The sequence below is a fragment of the Anarhichas minor genome, unplaced genomic scaffold, assembly GCF_050575085.1.
Source record: "Anarhichas minor isolate MPS153535 unplaced genomic scaffold, ASM5057508v1 ptg000087l, whole genome shotgun sequence".
Taxonomy (NCBI): domain Eukaryota; kingdom Metazoa; phylum Chordata; class Actinopteri; order Perciformes; family Anarhichadidae; genus Anarhichas; species Anarhichas minor.
Window position 1 is genome coordinate 689,250 of NW_027466533.1, and position 17,006 is coordinate 706,255.

Consider the following 17,006-nt stretch of genomic DNA (forward strand, 5'->3'; position numbering starts at 1 on the left):
TCAATTATCACATAACCTCTCCCAGTACTCTCCCAGAAATCTATAAATCTAACTTATTGTTTTGTTTTAAAATTGCCAGGTATCCATCTGCGTTGCAGTAATAGCAATGAAGTGAAGTCTGTCTTCCTTCCTCTTGGAGACAGCAGTTCCAACTTCAACATGATTATCACAGCAACTGCAAAAAGTGGCAGCTTTGTATGTAGCACCACTATAACTGCAAAGGTTTGTCAAAAATATGATGATTAAAAAAAGTAACAGAACAATAAATGGAAATATGGAAATGCTCAACTTTCCTTTACACTGTAGTAAGAAAACGGATTTTCTTTCCCCAGGTGATAGATTCCACAGCATCCTCAAGCTCTTCACTAGATGATGTTAAGGCTTCTGTGGAGGATGCTGTGGCTCAGCTGAAGAAAGAAGGTCTACTGTCAGGAGAAACTGTGGGACAACTCATCAATTCTGTGTCCAATGAACTGAACAGTCAATCTGATGAATCAAACAAAGCTGACAGGCAAAAGGTAAATGCGTATTCGACTGTGGATACAGATTTCTAAAAATGGTTAGACAGTGTCTGACTGCAGAGGTTGAACAGAATTGTACCCACAAAGGATTTAGCGCAGTTACTCCTAAAGCCAGCCCTAGTTCTCAGGGTAGATGCAAGTGAGAACTCAAACTTAGACAATCAGGCAGACAGCAACAGTTCAGGGATACCACAGGCCAAGCATTCAGCCAAATTTGAACCGGCATGTTTGAAATATATTTTAAAAAATTGATAATTTGGGAAGTCAAAGTTGGCTATAACCATCTGCTACCCGGGTGCTAAAGACTCAAACCTAGTGTCATCCCTTGCTGCTTAGAGAACATCCCTCTATTGAGAAGGTTGTTGTTCATGTTGTCCACTGGAGTTTTTTGAACTTTTAAAAGCAAGTGGAGAGAATGTTTTTTATTTCAGTCCGCATCCCAATGCTGTCTAGGGGGGCTGGACATTTTTGTAGGCTCCTGAGTCTACATGAGTCAATGTAGAGCTCAACACTTTGGCTGAAAACCTATTTATTTAATTTGCTGTCAACTAATATCATTCTTATCATTATTACTATTATTATAAATATACTTATTGTTATTATTATTATTTTTTTTACTGATTCTCTTATTTTAGTTATCCTTATGGATCTCTGTATTTTTAATTCCCTTTACACTTTTTATTTTCAACTTTTATGAATGTATGAAAAGTCGTAGTATCACTATTATTATTATAAATCGTACATGTTTTAATGCTTTTGTCTGTTGAAGCTTCGTGAGAAGATGCTGGACATAATGATTGACACAGTAAAAGAGGCTCCGACCAACACTCCAGAAGAAGTTCAGGTGATAGCCAGAGGACTCGCTGCTGTCGTCCAGAAAGGCACTGAGCTCAGCTCCTCTGCTCAGGTACTGTCAAGTGATCCCCACACTGAGTAAAAAAATGACACCATAGGAGGGAGGGAAAAAAACGTCAAGTGCTGCTTTCATTACGGTTTACTGCTTTTTGTTAATGAATTGGAAGGGCAAGGCTGCCTTAGCTCAGCCTTGTACTTTGAATGTGTATTTGAGGCAGGATATTAGAGGTGAGATATCTAATGGTTACGTCTGTCATATGTCTCCCAAACATATGTTTGTGATTGCAAGAATTGATTCCTATCTTCAGGAAGAGGCTTCATTACTGCTTGCAAACTTAAGCTCATATCTCCTCCACATGGATGTGAACACAAGTGAAGTCAACATGAATGAAATCAACGCCGCAGCCAGCACCATTGTGGAGGGAGCAAGCAATATCCTGGACTATTCTTCCAATGTGAGTGTTTAACCATAGAGCCCATGTTGATGGGATTTACTTCTCCCCCTTTTAAGAGCACTCACAGCATGTAAGTGCAAAAACCGGGGCTGGAGTTCACTGATTAATCTGTAGCCTCTAATAGTAAAAATGGACCACATTCCTGTGAAATATGATGTCTATTGCCAACAACTTGGGCTAAAATGTCATCAGGAACATTGAGTTTAGAGACCAGGAGGATGGCCAGTGATTCATCACTTGTCCTGGAATATCCATCTTGTCTAAATGGCAGTCTTAATTAGCAGATGACTGAAAGGAATTGAAACAACCTCTCCCTTGTCATAAATGCTTTGTGTTATCCTTTGCAGAAAAACGTTTCTGATGCCCTTCTCCTTTCTCTGAGCAATACAATGAGTGCACTGTTAGCATTTAAAGATGTCAACAAAGCGCCAACTATCATCCAACAAGCTCATATTGGTGTGTTTGTCAATAGGTAAGTTCTTCTTCAGCCACAAGCTGTGACAGAGATAGATGTAAAGCTATAGTTCAAAATTTTAATTAAAAAATGCTTTGAATTGCTTTCTGGTGGAGAGTTAAATTACTAGATATCCCTTTAATGTCTAAAAGGTAAATATAAGACTACAGCCAGCAGCAGGTTGTCGTAGCTTAGCCTGGCTCTACATGAAAGTAGCAACAGCTGCCTGCCAGCACCTCTAAAGCACTAACTAACAGTTTATTATCAAATAATGGGGGTTTATGTGCCGACCTATAGTTTTTGGCCTGTAGCAGTAACTCCCTGGAATCTCTGCTGGTTGCTAACAGTGATGACAAGACTAATGGAAAGTTACTTCACCCAGCCAAAAAAAGTCAGACATTAAAACTTGTTGGTGTTACAAATAGGCTGTTAATTATTGAGTTTTGAAGGTAATGGCAGGCAGATTTTTTACTTTTCTCTAGTTTCCTTTCTTTATACTAAGCTAACCGTTTGTAACCGCTGCCTAAATGTACTTCCCTGGGAAAGAAAAAAAGAAAAAAAAAAACGTATTATGGGGTGATTTGAATGTAGTCTGTCAGTTGGTTAGTTGCTTTTACCCCCCCCCCAAAAATGAATTGATAAAAAAAAAATAGAAACGCAGAGACGCGTTTCTGCGTGATTGGGGCCTATACTTCTGGCCTGAACATCCACAATTGAAATCATTTGGGTCTGTGCTCAAAACATGTAGGGCTAAAGATTGATTGAAAAACACCAGGGATACTAGAGAAGAACACAAACAAACCCTAACCCTTAAAACAAAAAGCACAACTGACTAATAACTAACTAAATAGCCAACTAACTTATATGAGTCTCTTTATATCTTCTCCCTCAGAGTGACACTTGGAAGATTAAAGACAGAGGTTATACAAATTTCCAACAGTTCCAGCCCATCATTTTCGCTCCCAACATTACCCTCCAATATATCCCCTTCAGATGAACCAGTGGATGTACGAGTAAGTCAAGAGTGCTGTTGTGTTTATGTGTGTGTATTGTGTGTGCTACGGCTGTCCCCAAATCAGGATTTTCAGTGTCTGTACTTCAAAGTGATGCAATGACTCACTCGTCGTCTTTGGTATATTAGTATATTAATTTGTTTTAATTTGTTCTTTTTATATATCAATTTGCCTTAAGGGGCTTCATTGGTTCATGCTTTTTTTAATCTATATTTTTTTGTGTTTATAAACACTCAATTTTATTATTGATGGATTTTCTTGTTGGCAATGCACCCTACCTACGGATAAATAAAATATGTTCTCCACTGCCTGCCCAGTCAGCTACTTAACTGTAGCCAACATTATACAAATGTTTTACATTTAAGATCAATCTTTTAAGGCCTTTGTCATTAAAACATGGGTCATCTATGATGTGCAAATGCCAATACCTGGTCACAATTGAAGCTTGTTGGATGCATGTTAGATACCATGTTTTTCTAATTTTTTTAAAGTGTCTACCTGCTTATGGTGATTGAACTTTGGTCTTTGAATACATTTATAGATGCTGAGTTTAGATAAAAACCCTTTTTCCTGGAATGAGAGAGGGAACATCAGTGGCCAAATAGGTGCTCTCTCCCTTACAAGAAAAGATGGCGCCAGTATCCTTGTGGAAAACCTGAGCGAGGATATTAAGGTCAGTGCAGGTTACAAGGTTAGTTTATTGTTATTGTACAACACAGGGTTGGGCAACAAAATGCATTTTGTAGTTCCATACATTATATATGAAACAAATATAAAAGCAAAGCTATATTATACAGTATGGTGGAGGATGAATTAAGGAATATCACAGTGTGAGGAAAGAAGTTCCTCTAAAGTCTGGTGGTACGGCAGCTAATATTTCTGTATCACTTGCCAGATGGCAGCAGTGATCAAGCTGTGGCGGCAGTGGCAATTGTCTTTTAATATTATTTGAGTTCTTCGCAGGCAGCTCTTCTCACCAATATCACTGATGCTCAGTAGATTGGTACCAATGATGTTTTGGGCTGTTTTAATCACCCGCTGTAGAGTGTTTTCAGTTCTATACCATGCTCGCCTGTTGAGAACATGTTTACTGTGGGCACAAATATATACCTTCTTTTAAGAAAAACAGACTTCAAAGGATCATCCATCCATTCGCGATGGCAGCAGTCTTAACGGGGTATTCCAAGTGTCCCTCTCAACAGCAATGTTTTCCAGCTTTTCCTAGGGTACCGTGAGACATTCTCAGGCCAGAAAAAATATATAATCCCCCTAGCATGTCTTGGGTCTACCAGGAGGACCAGGAGGCATCCTGATCAGAAGCCCAAACCATATCAGCTCCATACTAAGGAAGATCAATTTGGCCATCTGTATCCGTGATCTCACTCTTTCGGTCACTAAAACCAATTATTTTATGCAGAGATTATTTTTCTGCTGCACATTTCACACGAGGAGCTTGAGATGCTCAAAAACCCCAGACAACTGATACACACTTTGGTACTCAAACTTAACAAAATTTGGTTCCAAATTTCCTCTCATCCTTACAGACATATTTCACGTTAGCTTTTTCATGTATTTTATGGCAACTTTTTTGAACTCCATCTAGAGTGTTTATCAGATTTGTTTCAAATTTGGTTGCTATAATCCTCCGACTAATTTGATGATACATTGCAGGCAGTAGACGAACAATGATGTCATAGGTCATATTACAATACGCCATTTTAGGCACAACTTTTTTTAAACTCCTCCTAGAGGATTCAACAGATCCATCTCAAATTTGGTCAGCAGAATCTCAAGACCCTCACAATGCCAAATTGTCAAGCTTTTGACTTTACATTGTCCACTCTGCCCTAAATTCCACAGGCTGTGGAATTCTGTGTTCCATATAGTGGACACAGAAAGTGGTAAAACATTTGCAATGGAATATTTCCAGTTCCACACACCCCAAAAATGAAATAACATCAAACTTGTGCACGCAATAACCTATGGTCATGGAAATGCACCATGACCAATGTCCAGCCAGTACCCCCCACGTGCATGAATGTGCGAAGGTCTGTTCATTGCTGCCTGCAGCTTAAATGCTAACTGTAACTGGTACCATGGCAACAACTGTGTAGATGTTATTGGGATTTCAATCAGGAGAGACTTGTTTTATAATTTAACAATGATTTATTATACATGGATCAAATATGAAAAGTGCAAAGTCTTTGGAGATTGGACTCCATCCTGAAGTACTATCACCGAGAGTAGGGATACTGAGGTCCAATAGGTCTAATCCCCCCTGGAGTCCAGACACTGGTGGTGGTGGTGAAAGGAGTTGCTGCAATCTGATGATGATCTGCTTTGCTGAAATGACAACTGACAGCAGCAGAGAGGAGAACATTATTTAAAGTTTGAAAGCAACAATATTCAGGAACCGGTGTGCAGAATCTGGTTGGTTACTTAAAAGTGAAGAGAGACTTTACAAGGAGAGGAGAGACAGAGATTATGAGTGAGTGTCTTCCTGACTGAACTTGCGGTTGAGCTACATATATCTTCTGGCCTGTTGCTTGGTCCACAGATTCTTATACCAAGGCCTGTAGGAGAGCAGGTGAACACCTCTTTTCTGGACCTGGGGAACTACAGCACAACGGTCATAAACGTTCCTTCAGCCGATACTACGCTGGTGTTAAAGGTCCAGTAAGATGTTTTAATTTCCACTTCTGAGATGTATAATGAGCACTTTAAAAACACATTTCATATCCCCTTTGGTCTACTTTGACACTATGAATAGTTTTGTCAAATTGGCTGTTTTACTAGCAAGACAGTCTTAGTACAGCCATCACAATTGCTAATGCCATAAATGATTCTACCGTTAATAATTATATTTTTGTTAATTATGCCATTTTTTCTTAAGATTTGTTACTTATCTTAATATCATGATGCTAAATATCAGAACATTTTCGAAATACTGTAAATAAATCCAGAATATAATTGCTGTTCTACTTTGTTTAAAATTATGATTGTTGTATTTCTTTTTCTGGATGATCCAACATTTGCAAAGAGAATTTTACTGCAACTATGTTGCTATTATGTTTAAAGATGGTGCCTTCAAGTGATCCATTACCCTTCAAACTGTTTCTTGGTCATATGGACTACCCCACTGAAACAAATAATGTTGCGATGACAGAGATGCCTCACCAGGGAGCAACACAAGGTAATATATGTTTTTGCTTAGTGATGGAGAGTTTTAAACTTGCATGCCTTTTAAATTATTGAAACATTACTTGAGTACTTGTGTGTTTAACTTATACAGAGGAGAGATACACTTGGCTAATAGACCCTAAGGATTTAAAGGGAAACAATGGAGTGCACTATCTTGTAGTGAGGCCCATTGTAGGTCCGGGAATAAAATCCATCAATGCCAGTTTGTCCATTACCTCCTTCACTGCCGCATGTAAATTTTGGGATGAATCAATATTGGAGTGGAGCCCTTTTGGATGTAGGGTAAGTACAGTAATTCAATCAGCCTGTCATGTGTAACATGTTTCCCAGACAATAATGACAGTTAATATTGTCTCCACCTGAACAAGGTTGGTGTTCAGACCTCACATTCAGTCACCCAGTGCCTCTGCAACCACCTCTCCTTCTTTGGCGGCTCTTTCTTCGTCACTCCCAACCTTGTCGACGCGTCACGCACCGCTGAGCTGTTTGGGACTTTTGCTGAAAATCCTGTGGTCGTCTGCTTTGTGGGGTCACTCTTTGCGGCCTATCTATTGGTGGTCGTGTGGGCACGACGAAAAGACATTCAAGATACTGCCAAGGTACTGTATATGTCCAGCACCAGAGTATAATTCATTTATCCTAAATGTAATCCCACTTACAAAAAAGTATCGTAAAAAAACCAATGCCTTATGTTGTTGGCTGGTTGGCAGGTGAAGGTAACTGTGCTGGAGGATAACGACCCCATAGACGAGTACCGCTACCTGTTGAGTGTCAGCACTGGGCATCGGAGAGGAGCCTTCACTTCCTCCCAGGTTAATATATTATCAGTTCATAGCAAATAGTTGAATGGTTACATTTGGCAGAAAAGGCACTGCTCTTGCATTCTTGTTGGCATTTGTCATACTTGTCATACTTGAAAGAAGAGAGAGATCGTCTGCATAGTCTAGATCTTCAAGTGATGAAAAGAGTGTCCATCGAATGCCTCTATTTTGGTCTTCAGTTGTTTGTCTCATTACCCAGTCAATAGTAATATTGAAGAGCAAAGCTGACATCACACATCCTTGTCTCACACCTGTTTTTACTTGGAATTTTGGGAGACTGTTGGAGACAACCCTGCATGTGAAGTTGGTATAAAAACTTTGGATCACATGAACTATATTTTCAGGGATCCCATAATGCCACAATATACGCCAAAGGCTTTCACGATGAATGGAGTCAAATGCTTTTTCAAAGTCAACAAAGTTTATATACAGTTCCCTCTGCCACTCTGTGCACTGCTCTATGATGTTACGTAACGTGAATATGTGATCGTTGCAACCTCTACCCTTTCTGAAACCTGCCTGTTCTTTTCGGAGATGTTGGTCTACAGCATCTGTTATTCGATTAATAATAATCTTTGCCATGATCTTACTCGGTATTGACAGAAGTGTAATTCCACGCCAGTTACAATTTCTTAGAGAACTTTTCTTTGGTAATTTGATGATGATCCCCTCTGACTAGTCATCCGGTATTTTCTTATTCTCCCATATAGACATAAAAAGTGGTTGAAGAATTGTAGCTGCCAGATTCGGGTCTGCTTTGAAGAGCTCTGCTGATTGATGGATGGATGTTATGATACTTTTGATTGAAATTGGTTGGTACTGGCTTACATAAGCATATGTCCAATTTTGTATAGTAGTAAGAAAAATATTTATATAAAATTCAAAACTATTGATTTTTTTGTTTGCATAAAATTGTTAAATAGGTGACTGAGGGTGTGATCTAAAAGGGTTAAAAGAGCATTTTTCATTTGTAATCTCAAATTTAACAGCTAATGAGCTAGATATTTCCATTAGGGGCAAATTCAGAGAGCTAAATAATAGTAAATATTGGAATTTTTGTAAAATGGTGAAAGGTAATGTAAACAAATATATGTTAATGTTGCTAACATGTTAGCCATAACAATGCCATTGATATTATCTCTTGTGTTGTGTTTTCAGCTTGGCCAAAAAAACAACAACACATTTATAACAGCTCTGTTCAATAAGACATTCCAGTTTTAACTCACGGGTTGTTTTATTTATTTTTTTCATCAGCAGATCATTGAAGCCTTTTAACTTTCTATTTTGCTTTGGTTTTGGTTCTCTTATAATCAATTTGAAAGAATATCTTGAATGTCATCCATTCATTTTGAGAAAATGTTTTTGTAACATTGTATGTTGCATCACTCATTTTCATCAAATTAACAAAATTTTACTCTTAATGGCCTATTGAAGGCAAGATATAATTTTCATTTGTGTGTACACCACACAAATTCTCCTAAACTTTGCCGATGACATTTCCTGCCACTTAATGAAATAATTATCCTTATTTGTCATTTCCTTGATTTTTTATTTAATCGCACTAAATGATTGTGTTTCAATATTTGTTAAATCTTCCTGTTCTTTATTAGTTAAAGTGGACATCTTACTGATTGCAACACTAGCCCCACCCCTCCATTACCGTACATCAGTGGCGGGCCATGCATTTTATACCTGGGCCTTCACTTGCTGTCCTGCAGCTGAAATACCACCTTATAACCACATGATGGCGCCACAGCTATTATTCGTATCAAAGGCTGTGACTATGTACGTAATCATATTAAACCGTTCGGTACGAGGTTAACAAACCGAACAATACGTTTGAAAAAAGCTAGTGCATGTGAGAATACAGAAGCTTAAATTGAGGGTAATATAATGTTTTCTGCCCTCATGTAGGACAGTGGTTCTCAACTGGTTTGGCTGTGGGACCCACCATCGTCCCTTAAAGACAAGCTGCAACCCATTCATTTATTTAGGAGAACATCATATGGTTTACTTTCACAACATACATATTACATGTACTGCTCTGCTATCTCTTTCCTCATCTCAGCCCCCTGTGTCACGGTGTGTGTACATCTCACTCGAGTCAGGAAACTTGTCAGAATGCCCATATTTGATTGGCTGAGCTGCATCACGTGATGTGATTCACAACACATTGGTCGGTGTTTTTCCTGCACCGCTGAACAAGTGCCGTAAATGCTGGAATAACTTCGCTGCATAAAAAATAACCTCCATGATAAAAGCACAATTTTTTTAATTTTTTTTTGTCAGTCAAAGGTCTGCGACCCACTGAAAACGGGTCCGTGACCCACTGAAAACGGGTCCGCGACCCATCAGTTGAGAATCATTGATGTAGGAGACAATGTGTGTGACCTCTGAACCGGAAGAAAAGAAACCCACAACAAAAAACAGCTGGGGCTCAGCAAGTGTTCTGGGAGGCTACGCTAACTAGCTTAACGGGAAAGCAACACGCATTCTGCTACACACTCAAGGGCACGGGCCACTCAGATATTAGATGTAAAAAAACAAACGCAGTTGATTTACCATGCTCCATGCTCCTTTCTTTGTTGACAAAGAGTTTCATCCCAGTTAAATCCCAACTCACAAATCCGTTTCTCCTCCTCCTTCAGCCATTGACTGTTAAAAAAAACAAAGCTAGGTAAAAATAATAATAATCTACACCAGAGGTAGCCAACACGGTGCCCGCGGGCACCCTGTCGCCCGCAGGGACCACGTGAGTCGCCCACAAGGCATGTTCTAAAAATAGCACTAGTCACCATGGAGCTCCGTCTAAAATTGTAGTTACTGTTCTTTTTTAATCAAAAAACGCTTGCATTAGTGTAGATTTTAAAATGACAATATTTCTTGTCATAAGAGAGTTGGGTACCCGGAGGCACACGGCGGACAGCCAGGACGAGGCCGCCGCACTAGGTTTTCAGGTTCCGAATGGCGGGCGCTTCACGTTGGAGCCAGACGCGCACCGCGAGCGCACCCCATCGTCAGGTCCGTAAATCCTTGGAACAGGCCTCGGGGCAACAACTCAGGGGTGGCGGGGGTAGAGGCGAGGCAACGCAATCCAACCGAAAAGGCCAAGACTAGAGGTTTGAACGCGGGCGCCCGAAGACGCTCGCGCGCCTCGGAGTATTGGATCCCCCGTTCGGCTATAGACGAGACTTTTTACTAGTTTCTTCGTGGAGAAAAAGGTACCATTGGAAAAGCTGGTGTCGGTGATAACAGACGGGGCTCCCACGATGACGGGCCGGCATGCAGGCTTCATTGCGCAATGCAAAGGTGACCCAGACTTCGCAAAATTTCTACATTACCACTGGATCATTCACCAGCAGGCGCTATGTGCAAAAGTAACCGGCTTTGATCATGTGATGATACAAAAATATCAGAGATATACCTCTGACTTTCAAATGTTGAAACAGATTAACAGAAATAAAAGTTGCATGTTTAAATATATATGCGTAGCTATACCATCATTGTTGTGGAAATCATTATTAATAATTATTGTGAGGAATAATTAACTGACGTGATCAAACAGTCTCTTCACATATATTATTATTATTAAAAGGTGATCTGTGCAACTTTGTTATTCAGGAAGTTTGTATCAAATAAGTAGCCCTTCGTACTACTCGACACCCTTGAAGTAGCTCTGTTTAAAAAAGGTTGGTGACCCCTGATCTACACCAAGCAAAATGCAAAAAACTAATTTCTTCCATATATTTCAATTTGAACTCTCACTACTGCGACTAAGCCTCTACTGTTAAGTTTTGTTTCACGATAGTCACGTGCTCGCCCACGGACCAATCACAGCACACGCTGCACCTCAATGCAGAGCTGCACATGGAAATTGAGCTTCACGTAATGATGACGTAGCTGTAGGCCAGCTAGCAGGCTATGACACGTCAAAGAATACGCCCAACATGTCAAACTAAAGATCTGATTGGTTGAACACTTGACAATCAACAATATCTTCCCCATTCACTTAAACTGCAAAGAGATTCACTTGTGAGTCTGCAGGCCTCGGGCCTCTCTTCTTACCTGGAGACACAGGGGTGAAATCTGATTGGATAAAAGCTCTACTTAAAACAAGCTGTGCTGGATGCAGAGCAACTGAGGGAGATAGTAGCTGTGCAATGAGAAAATAAGATAATGGGAAAAATATTTTTATAAATTACAATACATGTAGTGTATTTAAGAAAAAATATAAAATTATAAAATAGCTATAACGTTGTGATTCTGTTTAGGCCAGCAGAGAAGGCCTTGCAGGCCCTGACGGCCCACCACTGCCGTACATACATGTCGGCAAAGTGGTTATATATCTTTTTGGAATTGTCAGTTTTGAAATACAGAGTACTAAACTGTTTCAGGTGACGATCACTCTGCTGGGTGCAGAGGGAAACAGTGAACCGCATCACCTGGCTGATGCAAAGAAATGTGTGTTTGAGAGAGGTGCGGTGGATGTCTTCCTGCTAACTACACCCTTATCCCTGGGAGACCTGCAGGGCATCAGACTGTGGCACAACAACTCAGGAAGCCATCCTGCTTGGTAAGCAATTACAGAAATGTAACCCCAAATAATCATCCTCAAAATGTATGTATCTTGTATCTCATTACAGGCTATTAAACATGAGCCATGGCTTTTCCTCTAGTGTAGTCAATATGATCTAGAACACTGTGAACACACAATACAATAAATACAATATGGCTTGTTTTACTATTACCCTGATGTTGCAGATGATTACTTGCTCTTCTTTTCAGTTGTAATTTTCTCATATTTCTGTTCAGCAAACAATGTTGTAATTTTAGAGTACTATCTCAAGGCTACCTTATATGTAATTTAAAAGTTGTAACAGCCCTTCCATTTTCACAATTTTTCTTTTTTTTCTCAGGTATGTTGGCAATGTCATGGTTCATGATATACAGACAGAGCAGAAATGGCATTTTTTATGCAACTCCTGGCTGGCCATAGACATAGGTGATTGTTCCCTCGATAAAGTTGTACCTGTTTCAACAGAGATGGATTTGAAGAGGTTCAGGTAAGGTAAAATAGGGAGCAAAATTGTACTCACAAACACACCATTGAAGTCTGAATGTGATACCCAAACAGAGATAATAATAATGATGAGATGATGATCAAATAGAGACAAGTAAAGTACGGCAATATTTTTAAAAAGCAACCGTAACCCGGTTTGTCCAGGAATTTAAATTCTTTTTTTCTTACAGTTATTGCTAAGTACAAAATAAACCGTAAATGAGCCATTGAAGGCTCATTTGTAGTATACTTGTTCACATCAGTGAACAGCTACACTCACTGAGCTAAGTAGGCCACAGTACAGTATGTTTTGTATTTATTATATGGTTGCAGAATGAATAATTATTTTGAATTAAACAAAAGTAAACTGCGTGGGCAGCGAAGAAATGACTGAAAAGAGATTAAAATCCTAATTCCTCACTAATTGGTTGCTCATGAAGGTTTGACTTTCTTTTGTTCCCCCTCTTTGCTTTTGTTTTTCAGTAACTTGTTCTTCATGAAGACTACAAAGGATTTCAATGACGGACACCTCTGGTACTCTGTGATCAATCGACCTCCGAGCAGCAACTTCACTTGTGTTCAGAGAGTTTCCTGCTGTTTTACACTGCTGCTCTGCACCATGCTGACCAGCATGATGTTTTATGGCATCCCAACAGATCCCTCGGAGCAGACCATGGACCTCGGTACAACACATATCCATAACGAGGAAATTTATAAAAAAAAATACTTTTTAGAATTTTTAATTCTTATATTCATTAAAGCAATTTGACAAAATTAAAACAATACTAACTCATTTAATTCAATGAAACACTTAATTCAAATTTAACATTTTGTAAAAGACAAATTTTTGTTCGGATGATGAAGTGATAATACACATAACACTTTCAAAGTTTCATTCAAAAACTTCAAAATAAACTTTAAATGTTAAAGTAATTGGCATTGGGAACAGCCCTGATTTTAAGACAAAATACATATTCATGAATTTGTGGATGACAAAAAAAGTGTCTTATCTCTGTCTCTCGCTATGTGTTTTTTTCAGGTCATTTTGAGTTTAGCTGGCAACAGTTCATGATCGGAGTTCAGAGTTCCCTCATCATGTTTCCCATAAATATCCTTATTGTTAGCATCTTCAGAAACACTCGTCCTCGGGAGACGTCTTGTTGCAAGCGAAAAACCAAAAACCCAGATGCCCTCGAGCAGAATTCGTTCTCACAGACTACCACCACCAACACAAATGTCAATGTCACTTTAGACACCGTCATCAAGGTAGGTGCTTAATGTTTTTCATGCGGTGGGTAGCTATTTAAACCTCTTAAGCTCGGAGCCGATTTGTAGGTCTCTGAGCGAAAATGGCATAACCCTACAAAACTGACCATAGTTCTGTAACTACAAGGTCGATTTTAATAATTTTTGTTGATATAATCAGATCACAACACCTGTGAGATAGTTTAGATAAGGTAATATTGTGTATATGTTGCTGGTTAATATAGTAAAATAAGACATTACACAGCTCAAATTGAAAATATTCAGGTTCGCCTGGAAAAAATGCACTTTCATTGATAAAAGGTTATTGAAATAATGCAGCTAGCTCCCTAAAACTTTCCCAAGTCATAGCATAACTGATCAGTAGTTATTGAATAAAGGTTAAAGTGGAATAAAGTGGAATAAAGTGAAGAATAAGAGGCTTTAGTAGAAAGCGGTCAAGCGAGGTCATCATTTTCGAACCAGCTGTTGCAGCTCTTACATTGTACTTTTATATACTATATAACTATATATTTCACTTTCTTTATCACTCATATGATTCAATACATCCAAATACAGATAATAGGAATCATATTCATATTCATAACATCATCAGAGCCTGTTTTGGCTGTCATCTGTAGGATTTTCTCAGTTCATGTGTGTGTATGTGGCTGGATCTCAGCCTATCCTCGGTCGATTTCAGAAAATAACCCCTCCTTCGACGCGTCAGAGTCTCAGGAAGGCCTCTGTCGAATTTGGTGGTGATCGGCAAAAGTTTCAAGCAATAAAGTTGCCAGAAGTGACGTGTGTACCCTGGCGTAAATTTCCGCTCGCAGGAAGTCTGACCACTCGCCCAAGCCTGCTTGACCGCTCTTATTCTGGAAACAGGTCGGAAGTCAACAGTATGCAGTTGGCAACAATGACTACAGCTTTGAAACGGAAATTCTGCGACGTTATTATCCATATTTTTCATAAAACTTGGGCGCATACCTACGATTTTTTTGCGGCGGAGGGCAGCACGAAGGTACGTTTGACCACTCACAACTGTCCAGTGTTCACACGGATCGGAAAACAGAAGTTAGTTACGTGTTTGGCCACGTGTGCTAATGCTATTAAATGCATTGCATGACTTGGTAGCCGCTAGCATCAGGGTACAAACATTGATTTGCGGTACTCATAACGCCGATTTCTGGCCAGGATTTGGTGCTTTTATGCCATGATTTTTTTATGCTTATATGAGTAGCCTATAGTTGTGTTTGGAGTGTGTAAGAAGTGACTTATATGATGGTGTTGCCCATACGTTGCTGTTTCATCCAAAAAAAAAAGTAGCCACGTCCACACTACTGGCTAATAATCATGCTATTTTCCGCATTTGAGTTTGAGGGATTCTGAGCCCGAGAGCCCCCAAATTTGGGGGCGTCGGGCTTAAGAGGTTTTAAAGTGTTTGCCTTGAATATTTAAGCACACAAATTATATATAAATCTTTTTTGACACCCCTTGTGCATGTTCCAAAAAAGTGATGGATACATAAATAATTTAAAATTATTATATTTGCATATATATTGTATTACTGTATATTGTATACTGTATTACATACAGTACGTATGTAATCATACATATATAAAAAAGAAAAACCTTGGCATTTGAAAATTTTCTTTCTCAGGATATCTCAAGAATTGCCCATTCTCTGTCAAAGACTGTTAAAAGCAACATACCGAGCACAGAGTCTGAGTTTGGGCCTGGACAACAAGTTGATATCAATGCTGTTCTCTCCATGGTGGAGGACTTCATCAAACCGAATAACAAAACCCCTGACGCCGCCCAGCCCAAAACGCAGAGCTTTGGCAACCTTGTTCAGCCTCAGCTACCAGGTGTGTACCTGCTGTGGATGGTAGATACTGTGACATTGTATCGACTTTATTTGGTACAGTGCACTTCATTAAGATACAATGTCGAGAGAAAAAAGGAGAGAGATTGAAGGGAAGTAACAAAAGGAACCAAAGTTTATGGTGAGTTCAGAAACTTCGGTCATAAGTTTAGCTCATCACAAACACACAGGCACACTCCCATACATAGGGTTGGGGCATCTGTTGCTAGTTAGCATAGAGCTAACATGCAGTTAGCTAGTAACCTCTTAGTAACCTCTAACCTCTACATTAACTGTGTATATAATTTATTAAAAAAACGTTTATACGTACATGCAACATGCCTACAGTTTTTATAACTGACGCCAATAAAAAGTTATACACAGTTTAACAAAATTCTGCACATTTCCAGAGGGCAGTCCTGGGTCAAGAGTGGATGGGATTCAAAAGAAGAGCAACAAAACCCAGTATCTGTACCGGCAGCTGTGTCACATTGACAAAGAGCTTAGTCTGCTGGGACCCTCCGGCTTCCCCAACCCACACAGCTACAGCCAGGCTCTGCAACAGGTCCAGGGCATCAAGGGCTTTCTTGAAAATCAGCTCTTCACAGTCAGCTGTGTCAACCCAGATGAACTCACCGAGAAGAAGTACAGAAGAGACTAATAAAAAAACACACGGGTGGATTTGCATGTGTTATGCCGTGTTCACACCAAACGCGCATCGTATTTGCATCATTCGCCCTGGGCACTATTTGTGTTCATTCGCGTGAATCGCGCTGGAGAGGGGGCGTGGCTTATCGCCCTGAAAGCCGTTCAACTGTCCGCCATCAACCATGGAAAAAATAACCTCAATTTCTGCTTAGTACGTGTTGTGGAAGTCACAGATATACATATATATACGCCGTCAAGTCTGGGTTCATAACATAGTCCAGAGGAGCTCCGTGGATTTTATCGAGGTGTATTCACTGTGTCTAGCAAAGCCACACGTCGCTGTTTACTACAGCTGTATGAACACAAAATAAACTGATTTGGCTGTGATTTAACGGCAATAAACCGACAAAAAGGGACTCTGAAATAACTACGTAATGATGCCGATTTGTACTTGTCTTCTCAATGGAGCTCGGATCGATCGGTGTTAGGCTATGCTAACGTTGTAGCAGCTCCACAAACACAGAATAACGTCATCTAGACATAAATACGGCAGCGTCTATTCATTGTTTGTACCATATGGTTTACACACACACATTTATACACATAGTTTGGTCTGGTCTTGATATGAGGTATCGTAGAGCTCTGGGTGAACACAGACGGCTACAGTATTTATTTCCTGATTCAACAACGGCAGGACGTCAGTGATGACAGGAGAAACATCTCAATGCTGATAGGCTATCGTGCCACAGCGTCACGCCATTTTTTCGCCGAAGTTGAAATATTTCAACTCACGCGTTTGGGACTATTTGGCGTTTGACGCGAATTCGCGTCAATCGCGCCATCGCAAATTCGCGTCACTCCAGTCTCATC

General features: G+C 39.7%; 1 protein-coding gene across 1 annotated transcript in view; it reads left to right on the plus strand.

Moving 5' to 3' along the window:
- The window catches only part of LOC142938540 (polycystin-1-like protein 2), a 48,569-nt gene that overhangs the window by 14,005 nt on the left and 17,558 nt on the right, over window positions 1-17,006 (plus strand). The window contains exons 15-32 of the mRNA XM_076081796.1: window positions 80-226; window positions 349-518; window positions 1,291-1,428; window positions 1,685-1,831; window positions 2,179-2,303; window positions 3,178-3,298; window positions 3,840-3,971; window positions 5,856-5,969; window positions 6,377-6,491; window positions 6,591-6,781; window positions 6,868-7,098; window positions 7,210-7,311; window positions 11,715-11,893; window positions 12,237-12,383; window positions 12,863-13,062; window positions 13,419-13,645; window positions 15,285-15,492; window positions 15,899-16,133. Coding sequence (XP_075937911.1) covers window positions 80-226; window positions 349-518; window positions 1,291-1,428; window positions 1,685-1,831; window positions 2,179-2,303; window positions 3,178-3,298; window positions 3,840-3,971; window positions 5,856-5,969; window positions 6,377-6,491; window positions 6,591-6,781; window positions 6,868-7,098; window positions 7,210-7,311; window positions 11,715-11,893; window positions 12,237-12,383; window positions 12,863-13,062; window positions 13,419-13,645; window positions 15,285-15,492; window positions 15,899-16,133 — 2,929 coding nt within the window. The remainder of the gene's footprint in view (window positions 1-79; window positions 227-348; window positions 519-1,290; window positions 1,429-1,684; window positions 1,832-2,178; window positions 2,304-3,177; window positions 3,299-3,839; window positions 3,972-5,855; window positions 5,970-6,376; window positions 6,492-6,590; window positions 6,782-6,867; window positions 7,099-7,209; window positions 7,312-11,714; window positions 11,894-12,236; window positions 12,384-12,862; window positions 13,063-13,418; window positions 13,646-15,284; window positions 15,493-15,898; window positions 16,134-17,006) is intronic.